The following is a 20650-nucleotide window of genomic DNA, read 5'->3' on the forward strand; positions in this document are numbered from 1 at the left end:
GGGTTTCTCTGCTCTCGATGATGTTGTCTATGTACAGTGCCTTGAGATAATGTGATTGTGATTCGGTGCTATACAAATAAAATCAAATTGAATTGAATTAAATGAGTGTTGTGTTAATTACCCAGACAGTGTAAATAGAATACTGAATGCAATTTCACTTCATTAGTCTCAGGGGTTTGCGTAACACCCATTTTTCAAAAATACTGACCTGTAGTCTTAATGAAGATCAAAACCCTAGGTTCTTGATGAGGCTTTGTTTAGGCTGTCCAAATAATTTGATTTTTTTTTGGACATGGTCATGCCAAGTATGATGTGGTTTTGACAGACCCCGCCAATGGAGGAGGAGTAATGCTAGCTCACTATCTTGGCCTGCCGTTAGTGTGTAACGCTCGATGGACTGTTCACGGTGAGGCTCACTTTGCTATTGCGCCTTCTCCACTTTCCTATGTCCCTCTTCCACCTTCAGAGTTAACTGATGAAATGACTTTCTTTGAGCGGGTCAGAAACATGTTGTTTTACATCACCAGGATGCACCTGTACAGACAAATTTCTGCACCGCATTATTTAATATTGTGATGGTAGCCGAGGGTGCGCTGTCGAGTGGGTGTGGGTTTGGCCAGGAAAGATCAGAGGCAGAGTGAAAATATGGACATAAAGTTTTATTTAGGCTTGAGGGAGGAAAAAAAATCAAGCATTAAGTGTCCATGGGTAAATTCAAATAAATCAATAAAATTAAAAAGGAACAAAAGTAAATCAAAATTCGGCACAAACTCAAAGGTCGGCAAAATGATAACAAAATTCCCAATCTGCTCATAATCCAATACAGAGTTACAGAGTCACAGTGCTCACATGCAACAGGGTCAAGACACCACCCAAAAACATAGACGGGACGCACAAACATATAGCAGGTGGCCAGCACCATTTTACATTTAAAGGGGAACATATAACCAATAATTAGTACATAAATAACAAGACAGACTCTAAACCAAAGTACATGTTCTTAGTGGTCCAACAGAGACAGATTTACAAAATAAATAACAAACAGTCCACTCTCTTGCCCATGGAACAGGACACATCACAGAGGGGGTTTGATCAGGACCCACCTCTGTCATCCCCATGGTCATACTGAGTGTGGACTAGGCCAATTAGGCCCGGAACCAAATAAATGTTCTCGTTTCTGGACGGCTCCTTTTCACTGCCGGACCGACGCGGTCAGACTGCGGACCACAACAACGCCCCAGCACAACGGGTAATCCATGTCCGTGTCCGGCTGCTCCGCACTCGCCCCGTGGCAAACGCTGCATGAACGAGCGCGGCTGCTAACGTCCATTTACAAGAAGGTGTGTGTGTGTGTGTGTGTGTGTGTGTGTTTCATCAGCCTGGAGGGCTTCTCTGTGCGGTCGCTCCGTAACCGTCACACCCCCCCCCACCTCTGGTCTCACGCCGGCAGGCGGGAGAGGTAGTCAGCAGTGGCATTGCTCCGCCCCGGGATGTGCCGGATTGTGAACCGATACGGCTGCATTGACAGGTACCAGCGGGTAATGCGGGCGTTGGAGTCCCGCATGCGGTTCATCCATTGCAGAGGCCGATGATCTGTCTCCAGGAGGAACTCGCGGCCCAGGAGGTAGTATCGGAAGGCATCAAGTGCCCATTTCACTGCCAGACACTCCTTCTCGACCGTAGAGTATCGCGTCTCCCTTGGAAACAGTTTGCGGCTGATGTATGCCACCGGATGCCTCTGGTCTGATTCACCCTGGAGAAGCACTGCACCTATACCTGTGTCAGAGGCGTCCGTCTGTAGCACAAATGGCTCTCCAAAGTTGGGACAGTATAGTAGAGGCTCATTACACAGTGCATTCTGAATGTCTTCAAAAGCCTTCCTGGCCTCTTCGGACCACTGCACCTGGACCGGAGAGTTCTTACGTGTCAGATCGGTAAGTGCAACTGCCCTCACAGAGAAGTTGGGCACAAATCTTCTGTACCATCCAGCCATGCCCAGGAACGACCGTACCTGAGTCTTAGTCTGAGGCAAGGGGCATTTCTGGATAGCCTCGAGTTTCTGCACCTGTGGCTTGATGACACCCCCGCCAATCACATAGCCCAAATACTCGGCCTCCCTCTTGGCAATGGCACATTTAGTAGGGTTAATGGTGAGACCTGCGGACTCAATCCTCCTCAGAACATCCTTCAGGTGCTTGACATGGTCTTCCCATGATGTGCTGTACACCACAACGTCATCAAGGTAAGCTGCCGCGTAGCCATTGGTGCCGGCCAACACCTGATCCATTAACCTCTGAAATGTTGCGGGGGCTCCATGCAGCCCAAACGGCATCTTGCAGAAGTGGAAGAGACCCCAGGGCGTCCGAAACGCCGTCAGCTCCCTGGCAGCATCACTAAGGGGAACCTGCCAATAACCTTTTGCAAGGTCCAAGGTGGTTACCCACTTCGCAGGTCCCAGAGAGTCAATGAGGTCATCGATTCGTGGGGTTGGATAAGAGTCAAATTTAGAGACAGAATTGAGATATCGGAAGTCAACGCAGAACCGGAGGGTCCCATCTTTCTTGGGCACCAACACGACAGGGCTGCACCATTCACTCTTAGATCGTTCAACGATGTCCATGGCCAACATCTGGTTGACCTCCTTCCTCAACCCGTCAAGAAGCCGCTCGGGGATGCGGTAGCTCATGCGTCGGGGTGCTGCACCTTCACACAGGGTGATATGATGGTTTACCAGCTTGGTGTGTCCTGGCTGCGCCTGAAACAAGGCTGGATCACAGAGATGTTTAATGTCCATTTGCTGAGCAGGGGAAAGATGGCTGAGGTCAAGGGTGCCCTCTGTTGGTAAAGGTAGGTACTGCTCCTCCACCTCATCCTCCTCTGGCACGCGTCGGATCATGAGCACCTCAGCACCGGTACGTTCCCGCCACTCCTTCAGGAGGTTGATGTGCAAGACCCTTCTTGAGTGCCTCTGCCCCAGTTTTGCGACCTCATAAGTTGTAGATCCCAGCTTACGAGTAACCTCATAAGGGCCTTGCCATTTTGCCAACAGTTTACTGGAATCACTTGGCAGCATCACCAGCACCTTGTCACCTTCAGCAAAACTCCGAGAACGGGCTCTCTGGTCGTAATAGGACTTTTGACGCTGCTGGGCTTGTTCGAGGTTCTGTTGCGCCAGTTCCGACATACTCTTCAGCCTCTCTCTCATCTGCAGAACATAGGAGAGGATATTCTGTGGCTGCGGTAAGTCCTCATCGGGCATCCAGGTCTCCTTTAATAGTGCCAGGGGTCCGCGCACTTCACGGCTGTACAGCAGTTCGAAGGGTGAAAATCCAGTAGAAGCTTGCGGTACCTCCCGGTACGCAAAGAGAAGATAGGGGAGCCAGTTGTCCCAGTCTGCACCAGTTTCACTCACAAACTTGCGTAACATTTGCTTGAGAGTCTGGTTGAACCGCTCAGTCAGTCCATCGGTCTGTGGATGATAGGGGGTAGTCCGTATGCCCTTTATCCCCAACAGCTGGTAGGCTTGCTTAAGGAGCTTGGACATAAAGTTGGACCCCTGATCAGTGATTATAGCTCTGGGAAACCCCACCCTCGAAAACAGCTGCACAAGACATGTGGCTACAGTTCTAGCCTTCACTGCTTTCAGAGCAAAGACCTCAGGGTACCTAGTGGCATAATCTGTGATGACCAACATAAACCGGTTCCCAGCCTTACTGCGCTCAAGAGGCCCTACCACATCCATCCCTAACTGCTCAAAAGGGGTCCCTACTACAGGAAGTGGCTCTAAGGGGACCTTTGGGGGACATCTGCTGGCTGTTTTCTGGCATTCTGGACACGTTTGGCAAAACTCTGCAATGTCTTTGGCCATATTTGGCCAGTAAAAATAGCGGTTGATTCGGGAGAGGGTCTTCTGTCTGCCTAAATGGCCTGCCCAGGGGATCGAATGGCCTAGGTCAAGGACTACCCCTCTAACCTTCTGAGGAACTACGATCCTCGCCTCTGCCCCTCCGCCTTTATACAGCACACCATTCTTAATGGCAAACCCCTGTCTTGAAGATTCTTCCCCATCACCACTGAGCTGCTCTGCCTGGGTCTGCAGGTATAAGGGGCCAGTGCCTGGGTCTTGCTGCTGCATTAAGCTCATATTTTGGGGGATCTCTAAAGGAACCTCCAACTGCTCTGGACAAACATCCTCCCGACCCTGAGCCACCCCAAACTGAAACTTCTCCCGTCTTTTCTGTCCTTTGGTTTTTCTGGTCTTCCCAGGCTGGGCTTCAATGTCTGCATTGTGGAAGGGCAGTACAAAAAGTGGTGATTCTACCTCACTCCTCTTAGCCATGGCCCTTGTCACTGTCATATTACACTCCCCTCCCACAGACACTAAATCCAGCAAAAGGGGAAAATCTTGGCCCAAAATTAATTGATATGGCAAATTATCCACCACACCAACCTCCAGTAAGTAAGTCTGTCCAAAAACCTGTACATACACACTTGCAGTTGGATACACCCTTTTCTCCCCATGAACACACTTCAATTGGGTCATCACAGAGTAGTTCCTGAGCTGTATGGGGACCAAGGCAGACGACACTAAGGACTGCATGCTGCCTGTATCTACCAGTGCCCTAACCTCCCGCCCATTCAAGACTACAGCATGACAAGGGAGAGCTGCCGGCCTCTTAGGGGAACTAGACCTAGGTACTGTGCATATGTTAGATTGGTTGGCTGGGTTATTGGGGCATTTTGGTTTTATATGACCTTCCTGTCCACACTGGTAACACACTGGTACTTTGGGGCCACACACTTTCAGTGCAGGGTTTTGTTTAAACGGAGCACCCCTATCAACCACTGATGTTCCCTCACTGCTGGTTTTCCTCAGAGGTGGAGTCTGTCGGGGGGGTCTATTTGAGTCTCTACCCCCTCTCCACTGAGCATACGTCCAGGCCTGGGTTTTCCGTCGGGCCGCCACAAAGACATCTGCCAGAGCAGCAGCATCCGCAGCAGTTGCCGGGTCGCGTTCCTTAATCCACACCTGGAGATCGGGAGAAACCAAACGCAGGAACTGTTCCAAAATAATCATCTCCCCAATGTCCTCTTTGGTGCGGTGTTGTGGTTGAACCCATCTCTGGTACAGATCGCGCAGACGGACGTACAGCTCCTTCGGGGTCTCCTCCTCGCCCACCTCAGCTCCTCGAAACTGCAGACGGCAAGTCTCCTGGTTGATGTTATATTTCTCCAATATGGCCTCCTTCAGCAGTGTGTAAACGAGGGCGTCATCCTGGTCCATATTAACATAAGCAGCCCTAGCCTTGCCCGTCAGGAGGGGCGCTAATCTAACTGCCCAGTCAGTTGTCGGCCACTGACACGCCACTGCAATTCTCTCAAACATCACTAAATAGTGTTCGACATCATCAGTGTTACTCAAACATTGCAGTCTCGGTTCTCTCTCTATCTGAGCTCTACCTTGACTACTTGGCCGGTGGCTGCCGGCTGATGGGGATGGACGGCCACCCATGGCCAAGGTTCGCTCTGGTACCTCGGAGACCCCAGCGCCATAAGCAGCAGCCTCGGCAGGTACCCCCGGGTCTGGTGTGGTTCTGATATACACCTCCCGCTGCAGGAGGCCGAACTGATGCTGGATCGACTTCCACCGAGTCTCCTGACGTGCTGCTTCTATCTCCAGATGAGCATCTCGTGCCTGCTGCCGAGCCATAAGGGAACGAAACATATCCCTTAGCTCCTGCAGGGACGCATCTTCGGTAACCTGAGTTAATTCTGGTTCAGGACCATCCTCGATTTCGCCTCCAACGGCGCCGATCTCCAGGGGAACAGGTCTCCTCTCGGTGGGGGCACATTTCTTTGGCGCCATACCATCCACAGCAGAGGGCAATGCCGAAAAATCCGCTCAAAAAAGAAAAAATTACTCACTACTGTCCTCTACTGGCCATCCCACCACTGCCACCAGTTGTGATGGTAGCCGAGGGTGCGCTGTCGAGTGGGTGTGGGTTTGGCCAGGAAAGATCAGAGGCAGAGTGAAAATATGGACATAAAGTTTTATTTAGGCTTGAGGGAGGAAAAAAAATCAAGCATTAAGTGTCCATGGGTAAATTCAAATAAATCAATAAAATTAAAAAGGAACAAAAGTAAATCAAAATTCGGCACAAACTCAAAGGTCGGCAAAATGATAACAAAATTCCCAATCTGCTCATAATCCAATACAGAGTTACAGAGTCACAGTGCTCACATGCAACAGGGTCAAGACACCACCCCAAAAACATAGACGGGACGCACAAACATATAGCAGGTGGCCAGCACCATTTTACATTTAAAGGGGAACATATAACCAATAATTAGTACATAAATAACAAGACAGACTCTAAACCAAAGTACATGTTCTTAGTGGTCCAACAGAGACAGATTTACAAAATAAATAACAAACAGTCCACTCTCTTGCCCATGGAACAGGACACATCACAGAGGGGGTTTGATCAGGACCCACCTCTGTCATCCCCATGGTCATACTGAGTGTGGACTAGGCCAATTAGGCCCGGAACCAAATAAATGTTCTCGTTTCTGGACGGCTCCTTTTCACTGCCGGACCGACGCGGTCAGACTGCGGACCACAACAACGCCCCAGCACAACGGGTAATCCATGTCCGTGTCCGGCTGCTCCGCACTCGCCCCGTGGCAAACGCTGCATGAACGAGCGCGGCTGCTAACGTCCATTTACAAGAAGGTGTGTGTGTGTGTGTGTGTGTGTGTGTGTTTCATCAGCCTGGAGGGCTTCTCTGTGCGGTCGCTCCGTAACCGTCACAAATATGAAAAATCGAGCAAATAAAGCTGAGCTGCGTCACTTTATGATCATGTGCATGATGCTTCACCTCTTATCATTTAATGTTGATATAGAGCAAATATGACCGGACACAGCAGGAGTGCTTTTTCATAACTACCCTACAATTTAACATTATCAGGGTTTTTATTTTTCCCTGAATAATCAGAATCAGCTTTATTGGCCAAGTTTGAGTGCACGACAAGGACAATAAACGCACAGCAGACCGACAATAAGTCAACAAACTGACAAATGAGTTAAGGGGCTTGATCTGTTTTTAATTATATATAATATATATTTAAACTTTACAATTGTTAGATGTTGAAGAATAGATGCTGCAGAACAGATAGTCATAATTCTAAAATAATGTGGACTTTTCTCCAATGTGTCTTGTAATCATTTCTGTTTTAATGCAGCTTAACAAAAACAAAAAACATTAGTTTGAATTGGAGCTTGTGACTGGCAACTGTACAGAAAAATCCACAAGGATTAAACCTGTTAGCCCGGTCTGGAGCAGGATAACGGCACAGAATAAATCTCCATGGCAACTTGTGCACCACTGCTTTTGTGAAACCAAGCTAATTGAGCCTACATACCTGTGAAATCTGATCTGCTAACTCGGTTTTGTGAAAACGACCCTTATGGGTCCAAAGGTCTCTTGGTTAAAGTGCGTAGTGACCCGTGCTTAAACTCCTCCTCTGTGGGTTACATAGAGCTTTATGAAGCATGTTTTATTTCCTGTGTGGACGAACTCTAGATGTCTCACTATGGTAAGTGTGCTTAACAATGCTTGACTATAGAAGCGGCCTATTCTCTAGCCTGGAATCAACTAAAGTGGGCCATTGTGGTAGTTCATAAATGTTGTCTTTCTTGTTTGTGGTGTGTTATAAGGAATCAGTGCAGCATGCGCTGGAAGGCAGGCAGGTGGGATCGACTCTCACAGGATAATAGTGGTTGAGCATACATCAGTAATGAATACAAATGCGTTGACAACTAATATGAGTGCCTCATAAGCCACAACCACAAACTGTGCACTAAAGTGTAGGGTTATGTCTTAAAATCATGGCCACTGTCTGCCTGCTAATACATAATGTTATTATTGTTATATTGCATTGTTTGTGCAAATCTGAACCTGAACAAGTGTTGATTGATGATGTAAATTCTTCATACAGATTTAAAACCTTGGCTTGATGTAAAACAGAGGTTAGATCAGCGTTTATTCACGTCGTGATGAAGTGTTTTTAACCTCGTTACCTAATTTTACATTCTCGTTGTTTAAGGTGCGGCTGATCTGTTGCTGCAGTGCCTTGCTCCTGCTCACCCTCATGCCCGGAGTCTGTCAAGCTGGAAACATCCTGGTCTTTCCCATAGAAGGCAGCCACTGGATAAACATGGAAATCATGCTTCAAGCTTTGCATGCGAGAGGCCACAATTTAACTGTTCTGCGATCGAGCAAAAGCTGGTATGTCAAGGGTAATTCTTCTTATTACAATACCATCAATGTCCAAGTGGAGAAGAGCATAAATCAGGAGGTCATCACAGATGTTCTGGCCGTAGTACTTGAATATGAAAAAGGGACGCTTCCCTGGTTTAACTTTCTCTCCGTCAATATAGGAATGATTGGCACATTCATTGACATTCACAGAATAGCGAGTGGATTTGTATCAGCAATGATCGATGACCAAGGTCTGATAAGAACCATAAAGGACAGCAAATTTGACCTTATGCTCACTGACCCAGCCTGGGCAAGTGGAGCCATTTTAGCTAAATACTTAAACCTTCCTTTGGTTTATAATGTCCGCTGGCTGCTTGCTGTAGACGCTCAGTTTGCAATCGCTCCCTCACCGCTATCGTATGTTCCTACTGTAGGATCTGGCAACACTGATAAAATGAACTTTCTTCAAAGAGTTAAAAACATGCTGATACATCTCGTAACCCAATCACAAACCTATTTGGTGAGTGAGCTAGCATATCAGGAGACAGTTGACAAATATCTTGGGCCTGGTAATAGCTTACACCAGCTAATACTAAATGCAGACATCTGGCTGATGAGAACTGACTTTATTTTTGATTATCCGCGCCCAACTCTGCCTAATGTTGTGTACATGGGGGGGTTTCAATGTAAACCTGCGAAACCACTCCCTGAACATCTGGAGGAGTTTGTGCAGAGTTCTGGAGAGCATGGCTTCATCATCATGTCTCTGGGGACTTTTGTGAGTGAACTTCCTCCTGACATGACAAGTGAGATCGCTTCAGCTTTTGCTAAATTACCACAGAAAGTCATCTGGAAGCATAAAGGTACACGACCAGCCACTCTGGGCAACAACACTCTGCTAGTGGACTGGATGCCACAGAATGACCTCCTGGGACACCCAAAGATTAAACTATTTGTGGCTCATGGAGGAACGAACGGAGTCCAAGAAGCTTTGTATCATGGAGTCCCAGTTGTGGGACTGCCTGTGTTTTTTGACCAGTATGACAACCTGCTCCGTCTGAGAGACAGAGGTGCAGCTAAGACTCTTACATTAGCCACAATGAACAAAGACAGTTTCCTAGAAGCAATTGAGGAAGTCCTGAAGGATCCGTCCTACAGGACGAACATGCAGAGGCTCTCCAGGCTGCACAGGGATAAGCCAATGAAACCGATGGATACTGCCATCTTCTGGATAGAGTTTGTCATGAGACACAAAGGTGCACCTCACCTCAGAGCGCAGTCCTACAGACTACCATGGTATTCCTACCACTCTGTGGATGTGTTTTTGTTCCTATCTGGAGCTGTCCTACTTGTGCTTTTCACTGTTTTCATCTTGATGAGGTGTTTGTATACTGCAGTGTGTAAACCCAAAGTGAAAAAAGAGTAACAAGAAATTAAAAACAGATAGACATGAAGAAAAGGTTGTCAAGGTTTTTGTTTCATGTTATATTCTTGAATATACATAGTTAAGTAACATGTGTAACTGGTTTTCCCTTTCACCTTTCAGTCTGTGGTTCTGTCACAGATTTGTTCCTGTTAAAAGGGAGTGTTTTTTTCTCTGCTTGCTCATTGTGTGATTTGTTGGGTTTCTCTGCTCTCGATGATGTTGTCTATGTACAGTGCCTTGAGATAATGTGATTGTGATTCGGTGCTATACAAATAAAATCAAATTGAATTGAATTAAATGAGTGTTGTGTTAATTACCCAGACAGTGTAAATAGAATACTGAATGCAATTTCACTTCATTAGTCTCAGGGGTTTGCGTAACACCCATTTTTCAAAAATACTGACCTGTAGTCTTAATGAAGATCAAAACCCTAGGTTCTTGATGAGGCTTTGTTTAGGCTGTCCAAATAATTTGATTTTTTTTTGGACATGGTCATGCCAAGTATGATGTGGTTTTGACAGACCCCGCCAATGGAGGAGGAGTAATGCTAGCTCACTATCTTGGCCTGCCGTTAGTGTGTAACGCTCGATGGACTGTTCACGGTGAGGCTCACTTTGCTATTGCGCCTTCTCCACTTTCCTATGTCCCTCTTCCACCTTCAGAGTTAACTGATGAAATGACTTTCTTTGAGCGGGTCAGAAACATGTTGTTTTACATCACCAGGATGCACCTGTACAGACAAATTTCTGCACCGCATTATTTAATATGAAAAATCGAGCAAATAAAGCTGAGCTGCGTCACTTTATGATCATGTGCATGATGCTTCACCTCTTATCATTTAATGTTGATATAGAGCAAATATGACCGGACACAGCAGGAGTGCTTTTTCATAACTACCCTACAATTTAACATTATCAGGGTTTTTATTTTTCCCTGAATAATCAGAATCAGCTTTATTGGCCAAGTTTGAGTGCACGACAAGGACAATAAACGCACAGCAGACCGACAATAAGTCAACAAACTGACAAATGAGTTAAGGGGCTTGATCTGTTTTTAATTATATATAATATATATTTAAACTTTACAATTGTTAGATGTTGAAGAATAGATGCTGCAGAACAGATAGTCATAATTCTAAAATAATGTGGACTTTTCTCCAATGTGTCTTGTAATCATTTCTGTTTTAATGCAGCTTAACAAAAACAAAAAACATTAGTTTGAATTGGAGCTTGTGACTGGCAACTGTACAGAAAAATCCACAAGGATTAAACCTGTTAGCCCGGTCTGGAGCAGGATAACGGCACAGAATAAATCTCCATGGCAACTTGTGCACCACTGCTTTTGTGAAACCAAGCTAATTGAGCCTACATACCTGTGAAATCTGATCTGCTAACTCGGTTTTGTGAAAACGACCCTTATGGGTCCAAAGGTCTCTTGGTTAAAGTGCGTAGTGACCCGTGCTTAAACTCCTCCTCTGTGGGTTACATAGAGCTTTATGAAGCATGTTTTATTTCCTGTGTGGACGAACTCTAGATGTCTCACTATGGTAAGTGTGCTTAACAATGCTTGACTATAGAAGCGGCCTATTCTCTAGCCTGGAATCAACTAAAGTGGGCCATTGTGGTAGTTCATAAATGTTGTCTTTCTTGTTTGTGGTGTGTTATAAGGAATCAGTGCAGCATGCGCTGGAAGGCAGGCAGGTGGGATCGACTCTCACAGGATAATAGTGGTTGAGCATACATCAGTAATGAATACAAATGCGTTGACAACTAATATGAGTGCCTCATAAGCCACAACCACAAACTGTGCACTAAAGTGTAGGGTTATGTCTTAAAATCATGGCCACTGTCTGCCTGCTAATACATAATGTTATTATTGTTATATTGCATTGTTTGTGCAAATCTGAACCTGAACAAGTGTTGATTGATGATGTAAATTCTTCATACAGATTTAAAACCTTGGCTTGATGTAAAACAGAGGTTAGATCAGCGTTTATTCACGTCGTGATGAAGTGTTTTTAACCTCGTTACCTAATTTTACATTCTCGTTGTTTAAGGTGCGGCTGATCTGTTGCTGCAGTGCCTTGCTCCTGCTCACCCTCGTGCCCGGAGTCTGTCAAGCTGGAAACATCCTGGTCTTTCCCATAGAAGGCAGCCACTGGATAAACATGGAAATCATGCTTCAAGCTTTGCATGCGAGAGGCCACAATTTAACTGTTCTGCGATTGAGCAAAAGCTGGTATGTCAAGGGTAATTCTTCTTATTACAATACCATCAATGTCCAAGTGGAGAAGAGCATAAATCAGGAGGTCATCACAGATTTTCTGGCCGTAGTACTTGAATATGAAAAAGGGACGCTTCCCTGGTTTAACTTTCTCTCCGTCAATATAGGAATGATTGGCACATTCATTGACATTCACAGAATAACGAGTGGATTTGTATCAGCAATGATCGATGACCAAGGTCTGATAAGAACCATAAAGGACAGCAAATTTGACCTTATGCTCACTGACCCAGCCTGGGCAAGTGGAGCCATTTTAGCTAAATACTTAAACCTTCCTTTGGTTTATAATGTCCGCTGGCTGCTTGCTGTAGACGCTCAGTTTGCAATCGCTCCCTCACCGCTATCGTATGTTCCTACTGTAGGATCTGGCAACACTGATAAAATGAACTTTCTTCAAAGAGTTAAAAACATGCTGATACATCTCGTAACCCAATCACAAACCTATTTGGTGAGTGAGCTAGCATATCAGGAGACAGTTGACAAATATCTTGGGCCTGGTAATAGCTTACACCAGCTAATACTAAATGCAGACATCTGGCTGATGAGAACTGACTTTATTTTTGATTATCCGCGCCCAACTCTGCCTAATGTTGTGTACATGGGGGGGTTTCAATGTAAACCTGCGAAACCACTCCCTGAACATCTGGAGGAGTTTGTGCAGAGTTCTGGAGAGCATGGCTTCATCATCATGTCTCTGGGGACTTTTGTGAGTGAACTTCCTCCTGACATGACAAGTGAGATCGCTTCAGCTTTTGCTAAATTACCACAGAAAGTCATCTGGAAGCATAAAGGTACACGACCAGCCACTCTGGGCAACAACACTCTGCTAGTGGACTGGATGCCACAGAATGACCTCCTGGGACACCCAAAGATTAAACTATTTGTGGCTCATGGAGGAACGAACGGAGTCCAAGAAGCTTTGTATCATGGAGTCCCAGTTGTGGGACTGCCTGTGTTTTTTGACCAGTATGACAACCTGCTCCGTCTGAGAGACAGAGGTGCAGCTAAGACTCTTACATTAGCCACAATGAACAAAGATAGTTTCCTAGAAGCAATTGAGGAAGTCCTGAAGGATCCGTCCTACAGGACGAACATGCAGAGGCTCTCCAGGCTGCACAGGGATAAGCCAATGAAACCGATGGATACTGCCATCTTCTGGATAGAGTTTGTCATGAGACACAAAGGTGCACCTCACCTCAGAGCGCAGTCCTACAGACTACCATGGTATTCCTACCACTCTGTGGATGTGTTTTTGTTCCTATCTGGAGCTGTCCTACTTGTGCTTTTCACTGTTTTCATCTTGATGAGGTGTTTGTATACTGCAGTGCGTAAACCCAAAGTGAAAAAAGAGTAACAAGAAATTAAAAACAGATAGACATGAAAAAAAGGTTGTCAAGGTTTTTGTTTCATGTTATATTCTTGAATATACATAGTTAAGTAACATGTGTAACTGGTTTTCCCTTTCACCTTTGAGTCTGTGGTTCTGTCACAGATTTGTTCCTGTTAAAAGGGAGTGTTTTTTTCTCTCCACTGATGCCTATAGTGCTTGCTCATTGTGTGATTTGTTGGGTTTCTCTGCTCTCGATGATGTTGTCTATGTACAGTGCCTTGAGATAATGTGATTGTGATTAGGTGCTATACAAATAAAATCAAATTGAATTGAATTAAATGAGTGTTGTGTTAATTACCCAGACAGTGTAAATAGAATACTGAATGCAATTTCACTTCATTAGTCTCAGGGGTTTGCGTAACACCCATTTTTCAAAAATACTGACCTGTAGTCTTAATGAAGATCAAAACCCTAGGTTCTTGATGAGGCTTTGTTTAGGCTGTCCAAATAATTTGATATCAATGCAGCGTCCTTGCAGAACATCTTTACAAACCTCTGCGTGTGCGTTTGAATGTATATCCCGTCCCCTTTTCTAAAGAAATTGCTGTTGAATTTGTTAGCTATTTGTTAAAACACATAAAACCTCCAACGTAAAAAACAAAACAAAAAACATACTTTCTTATGAGTAGCTGTGACACATAACATTACATAAAACATTGTGCACTGACTGAGTGAAAGCAAACCCCCGTACATTTATTGCCACTATACACAACACCCACACAACTTGCTCAAATGTCATAAAAGGCAGTTATGTGACGTGATGGAAGCCAACAGCTGAAAAACCCTGAACAAAAAACAAGAAGAAAACTTGTTGCTGTGACGCTGCAGCTCTGCCACACCACGGGGATCATGTGCCCTTGGTATGGAGACAAGGATCTTATGTAACTGCCATGAGGGTGGAGCAAAGGAACCAGGAAGTGTTTTTTAGTGTCACCAGTTCGACTGCAAGTCTTGCCCTACATTGTTTTGTTTGGGTTAAATGAAGTGACAGAAGTGGCAGAACGTTTTCAGCACAAGTTCAGGCATATACCAACTCTGCTTCTGGATTCAGAGGAAAGAGTAAGTTGATGTTGATTTGTTGACAGTAAAGGTCTTATCTGTTTTGTAAGATTATACTTTCTAGAGGAATGAAGATGTGATTTATATCTCACTCTTTGTTGAAGGACTGCACATTTGATTGGCAAGAAAAGAAGTCTTTAGGCTTTTATGCACACAGTGCGGTTGTGGTTTTCCTAGAGGGAAGCTCTTGAACGTTGCTTTATGCAGATTGAACATGGCTGTATAAACACCTTTTTCCCCAGAGAGAATAGTGGTGTAACACAGAATGCATGCAGATCTTAGCTGAGTTCACTAAGCCTAAGTTCACGTGAGGGTAAAAGGCATGTGTGCAGGCAAATGGAGAACACAACATTTGTGTAACTGCAGTCTGTTTTTTAGATTCTCGTTTCAGACATGAAATCATTGAACATGATTTCGTCCCTGATTTCCCTGTCCCTGTCTCTTCTGGCTGCGATTATTCCTGCTGCGCGTGGCGGGAACGTTCTGGTGTTCCCACATGACGGCAGCCACTGGGTGAACATGAAGGTTCTGGTTGAGGAGCTGCACTCAAGGGGACACGCGGTGACTGTTATTCGGGTCACAGACAGCTGGTACATCAGCGAAACATCTCCGAGTTACAATACGGTCACGCTGGATATTGCTGCCGGCTTTAACGAGGACTTCTATCGCCTTCTCGTTTCGGAAGTTATCAAAATTAAACGAAACAAGGGCTCTATGTGGGCCCAATTGGCTTTAGCCATGAACTTGAAAGAAAGATTCTATGAATTCCACAAGCAAGTGTGTGAAGTGGTCATGTACATGTTTGAAAATAAGGAATTAATTAAGTCCTTTCAAGATGCCAAGTATGATGTGGTTTTGACAGACCCCGCCAATGGAGGAGGAGTGATGCTAGCTCACTATCTTGGCCTGCCGTTAGTGTTTAACGCTCGATGGACTGTTCACGGTGAGGCTCACTTTGCTATTGCGCCTTCTCCACTTTCCTATGTCCCTCTTCCACCTTCAGAGTTAACTGATGAAATGACTTTCTTTGAGCGGGTCAGAAACATGTTGTTTTACATCACCAGGATGCACCTGTACAGACAGATTTCTGCACCGCATTATTCTGCAGTGTCCAAACGCTACTTTGGCCCAGATGTAGACTACTTCTCCCTGTTTCAAGCGGCAGACCTGTGGCTGATGAGGGTGGACTTTGTGTTTGAGTTCCCCCGTCCCACCATGCCTAATGTTGTCTATATGGGTGGGTTCCAGTGCAGACCTGCAAAACCTCTGCCTCAGCACCTGGAGGATTTTGTGCAAAGTTCTGGTGAACATGGAGTCATCATCATGTCTCTGGGGACGTTGATTGGAGATCTTCCCCATGACTTAGATGATGAGATCGCTGCAGCTTTTGCTAAATTACCTCAGAAAGTCATCTGGAGGCATAAAGGTGACAGACCAGCCACTCTGGGCAACAACACTTTACTAGTGGACTGGATGCCACAGAATGACCTCCTGGGACACCCAAAGATGAAACTATTTGTTAGTCACGGAGGAACTAATGGAATTTATGAAGCTATATATCATGGTGTTCCAATTGTGGGCGTTCCCATTGTGTTAGATCAGGCTGATAACCTCTCCAGACTGAAAGCAAGGGGTGTTGCAATGGTTATAGATATTTCTGAATTAGATAGGGAGACATTTCAGACTGCCATACAGGAAGTCCTGAATGAGCCGTCCTACAGGACGAACATGCAGAGGCTCTCCAGTCTGCACAGGGATCAACCAATGAAACCACTGGACACTGCCATCTTCTGGATAGAGTTTGTTATGAGACACAAAGGTGCCGCTCATCTGAGAACAGAGTCCTACAGAATGCCCTGGTATTCCTACCGCTCTGTAGATGTCATATTATTTTTGGTAACAGTTGCATTAGTTATATTGTTATTATTTTCTGGGTTGGTATGGTTCTGCTTCAGATTATGTGTGAAGAGGAAAATTAAAGGTGACTAAGATTCATTAAATTGGTCACCACGTTAATAGTGAGGGTGCAGGGTTTAACTTTTGGTCTGTTCTTTTAGTTGACTGTAAATATTGTGTGTAAAATATGTTTGGAAAATGTAAAATAAAAAGAAACTGATAGGTTTGACTGGCATCTTGAATTTGTATGAAACAGAGTTAACACATGGACAAACATGTGCCACAAAAGTAGGTGAAAACACCATCAAGACATATAGGTTTTTCAAGAAGACTGAACTTTCAAATTGACATAAAACTGCAGTTACATCACTGTACCAGGTTAAAAAGCCTCTTCTCTCGTCACCTCTTCTCTTTGGCCTTCACATTAGGATGAGAATAGTCAATCCAAGATACTTCTATCTAGATTTGACCTTTTTACTATTTTATTATGTCACTATTTTACTCTTTTACTTTTATGTTGCTGTGCCTTTAAATATGTAAAGCAGTTGACTTTCTTATCACCTGTGCATTTATGAACATATAAATATAGTTCCAAAGTCCTCCCAGAGTGAACCTTGGTGAGACTAGTACATGTTTTGCACTCAGGACAAAGAGAAAGACGGTTAAAACTGCTCTAGCTGCCAACACGAGCAAGGTAACATTATCATATTTGAATCTTTTGTCAATATAATTAACAACAATGTTAGTTTCATAGCTTCTGTCTGTTTCCAGAAGTGTATTTCTAAATATGCTTTCTACAATTTTGAATGGTTTTGATTCTGGCAAGTGCTTCTAAAAATGATTGAAAGTGGATAGTAGATAAAGATAGACTAGATATGGTAAATAACCAATTTGACTTAAAAGATATGCATTTAAAACATTGCATTCATTCATCTTCTACTGCTTTAGGTCGCCAGTGCATCGCAGGGCAACTTCTTGCATTCAATGTGATTTAATTAATTAAAACATCCTCTTTTTTAGAATGAATTGGCCCTGGTTCTGGAGCATTCTCTGCTTGACCTGTTCGGCAACAGTTCATGGTGGTAAAGTACTTGTGTTTCCAATGGACGGGAGCCACTGGGTGAACATGAAAGTCATAATAGAGGAACTACACTCAAGGGGTCACCAGGTGTCTGTTGTGAGAACATCTGACAGCTGGTACATCAAGGAAACCTCCCCGTTCTATACGTCAGTTACACTTGATACTGAATCTGGATTCGATGAAGAGTTTATGACCAAATTCGTGACCCAGTTACTGGAAATCCAAAGAGAAGGGAAATCTGTATGGACACGTTTAGAACTGGAAAAAGAGCAATGGCAGAAAGGTATGGAGATGCATGACAAAATGTCCAAAATGATTGAGGGTATTTTTGAAAACAAAGATGTAGTACAGGCACTACAAGATGCCAAATATGACCTTGTCCTGGCAGATCCTACAGCCCCAACTGGTCTCATTCTCGCCCACTACCTGAGGTTACCGCTCGTGTTTAATGTCAGGTGGACAACTCATGGGGAAGGTCATTTTGCAATTGCACCGTCTCCTGTTTCTTATATTCCAATGACAGGGACTGAGTTTTCAGATAAAATGAGCTTTCTTGAGAGACTTACCAACGTCATTGTTTTTGGCATAAATGAATATTGTATTCAGCAATATATCGCACCACGTTATGACGGCATAATCAAACAATATTTAGGCCCAGATGTGGACTACAAGTCCCTGTTTCAAGCAGCAGACCTGTGGCTGATGAGGGTGGACTTTGTGTTTGAGTTCCCTCGTCCCACCATGCCTAACGTTATCTATATGGGTGGGTTCCAGTGTAAACCTGCAAAACCACTCCCTGGACACCTGGAGGATTTTGTACAGAGTTCTGGTGAACATGGAGTCATCATCATGTCTCTGGGGACTTTGATTGGAGAGATTCCTCATGACTTAGCTGATGAGATCGCTGCAGCTTTTGCTAAATTACCTCAGAAAGTCATCTGGAGGCTTAAAGGTGACAGACCAGCCACTCTGGGCAACAACACTTTACTAGTGGACTGGATGCCACAGAATGACCTCCTGGGACACCCGAAGATTAAACTGTTTGTGGCTCATGGAGGAACAAATGGAATTCAAGAGGCAATGTACCACGGGGTTCCAATACTGGGTCTACCATTAATCTTTGATCAGCGTGATAATTTATTAAGAATTGAAATTAGAGGAGCTGGAAAGATAGTTGATTTTTTTACCATGAATGGAGACATCTTTTTTGAGGGTCTTCAGGAGGTCCTGAAGGAGCCGTCCTACAGGATGAACATGCAGAGGCTCTCCAGGCTGCACAGGGATAAGCCAATGCAACCACTGGACACTGCCATCTTCTGGATAGAGTTTGTCATGAGACACAAAGGTGCCGCTCATCTGAGAACAGAGTCCTACAGAATGCCCTGGTATTCCTACCACTCTGTAGACGTGGTGTTGTTCTTGGTTGCAGTTGTGCTGCTCATTCTCGGCACCTTTGCTGCCTTAATACGATGTTTGTGTTTTAAACTCTGTCTGAGAGCAAAAATTAAAAGTGATTAAAAGATCTAAATAGCAACTAAAAAGTAAAATCACAAATATTCTTGTGCACTATTTGCACTGTGATTTGATGGGGATAGGATGAATACATTTGTAATGAGTGGATATAGTTGTAATCTTGGTTTGATTATATATCAAATGCACAACTAATTTAAACAGGAGATTACATTTTTCTTACTATTGGCTTACTTTAGTGTCAACCATTGATTGTTGGGTGTCTTGTGGGGTTCGGAGGTTCTTTCATCATTGTACGAACAGAGATAAGTAACCCTGTGTAGAGGTGGCATCAAAATACATAGATTATTGCTGCTTTATGTCTTCTCAAGCCAAAGGATAGTACATCATAATAAGTTCTTATGTGTTTAGAATTGTGTCTCGCATAAACCCTAATTTGTGTCCAGACACTTTGGGATTTGTCAATCTTTCTTTGTTTTACGTATCATGCAAATTGAAATGTATTTCCACATTGATGAGAAGTTGAAAAATCTCTTTTGAATGAAAAAAAATAAAATGGTTAATTTACATGAATATATCTTCTGGCTTTGGTATGAAATTGGCTTTTATTTGTCTTGTTTAGACTGCTTTCATTATAAAAATTTAAAAAACAACATCACTCAAACGTGAGCAAAATGGTTAAAACCATTTCTATTTTCTTTAACATATTTGTACCAGACATTTTCTGTACAAGGTTTTAAAGTGTAGAGTGATTATGTTCAGAATTGTGTTTCGAAGAAAACAAGAAGTGATATATGTGAGTGAGGTCAGGTCCTTCACAAATCACAACACTGGCAGCCATGCCTTGATCCAGTTTAAGGTCTGTTGAGACCCAGTTGTGGATGTTTGCAGATGAAGACGACGCCCCTCTTTGTTTCAAAGTGCAGGGAGAGGAGAGGATAAAGACAGCATTCTCCTCAGGGCCTTACAAGATTCTTGAATAAGCTCTGCCACAGGCTGAACACACAGGTTTTGCCCCAATTTATACACTTAATGGGGATTAACTGGGGCTTTGGCAATGTTGTTAATACCAAGAAATACAATTCAGGACTAAACTGCTGCAAGTGTTGGCTGTGACAGACCTGTAGTACAAAATAAAAAAAGTCCATTGAAGCAGTCTCTTATGAACCTATGACACAAAAATACTGTTCACCTGAGAATTCACACAGTCCTTAAGCATGTTTTACTCTTCATTCTTGTTTGTTTTTAGCAAAGGCATAAACCTACCAAGAGTAAAGTGGATACTTTATTTTACCAAGGTTTGCTGTGAATGTCAAAACAATAAAAATCAAATATTATTGGTATACATTTACTTCCTAGAAAGATGCTACTTACTTAGTAACACAATGTAGTTAATCACACTTTAGGACATTCTCCTGACTGCAACTTTGTGAGGATTAGTTTCTTATACAACAATAAAAATCGTGATGCAAATGTCTACATCCTGCTTTTTGCTTGTTGCAGCGATAGAACGGTTTTTCATATCTCTAGCTTTCAAACATAATTCATTAGGAACATCACTTGGGGACTGAACCTGTGAATGTATGAGGACTTTTAATACCATTGTTGGAACTCTGTCATGTGGGCAATCTATAGTTTACACTAACACTAACAGTTTGATTTGATAGATTGCCCAAATGAAAAAGCTGACATTAGCTGTCAGTTTCACTTATTTCAATATAGCTAAAAAAAAAAAATCAGGGTCGCAAAATGAAAATGTACATACCCCCGTAATTTGGGTCAGG

At 43.9% G+C, this 20650-nt stretch overlaps 4 protein-coding genes across 5 annotated transcripts; all 4 read left to right on the top strand.

The window, feature by feature from the left end:
* Nucleotides 1-7515: 7515 nt before the first annotated feature.
* On the top strand, nt 7516-9863 carry LOC122772747 (UDP-glucuronosyltransferase 2C1-like). Its single transcript, XM_044030993.1, has 2 exons — nt 7516-7596; nt 8107-9863. Exons 1-2 carry the CDS (start codon nt 7546-7548, stop codon nt 9685-9687), a joined length of 1632 nt encoding a protein of 543 aa, XP_043886928.1. The 5' UTR covers nt 7516-7545; the 3' UTR covers nt 9688-9863.
* Nucleotides 9864-11152: 1289 nt separating this feature from the next.
* LOC122771988 (UDP-glucuronosyltransferase 2C1-like) lies at nt 11153-13624 on the top strand. The gene is made up of 2 exons (XM_044029594.1): nt 11153-11233; nt 11744-13624. Exons 1-2 carry the CDS (start codon nt 11183-11185, stop codon nt 13322-13324), a joined length of 1632 nt encoding a protein of 543 aa, XP_043885529.1. The 5' UTR covers nt 11153-11182; the 3' UTR covers nt 13325-13624.
* Nucleotides 13625-14345: 721 nt separating this feature from the next.
* LOC122772517 (UDP-glucuronosyltransferase 2C1-like) lies at nt 14346-16540 on the top strand. Its single transcript, XM_044030657.1, has 2 exons — nt 14346-14419; nt 14798-16540. The coding sequence occupies exon 2, from the start codon at nt 14813-14815 to the stop codon at nt 16406-16408; it is 1596 nt and encodes a 531-aa protein (XP_043886592.1). The 5' UTR covers nt 14346-14419; nt 14798-14812; the 3' UTR covers nt 16409-16540.
* On the top strand, nt 14362-19439 carry LOC122772518 (UDP-glucuronosyltransferase 2C1-like). 2 transcript variants are annotated; one of them, XM_044030659.1, is made up of 2 exons: nt 14362-14419; nt 17336-19439. In XM_044030659.1, exon 2 carries the CDS (start codon nt 17337-17339, stop codon nt 18912-18914), a length of 1578 nt encoding a protein of 525 aa, XP_043886594.1. In that variant the 5' UTR covers nt 14362-14419; nt 17336; the 3' UTR covers nt 18915-19439. The 2 variants fall into 2 exon arrangements, with proteins under 2 accessions (XP_043886594.1, XP_043886593.1); XM_044030658.1 differs by lacking the exon at nt 14362-14419 and adding an exon at nt 16928-17009.
* Nucleotides 19440-20650: the final 1211 nt, after the last annotated feature.

This window comes from Solea senegalensis, linkage group LG7, assembly GCF_019176455.1.
Source record: "Solea senegalensis isolate Sse05_10M linkage group LG7, IFAPA_SoseM_1, whole genome shotgun sequence".
Taxonomy (NCBI): Eukaryota; Metazoa; Chordata; class Actinopteri; order Pleuronectiformes; family Soleidae; genus Solea; species Solea senegalensis.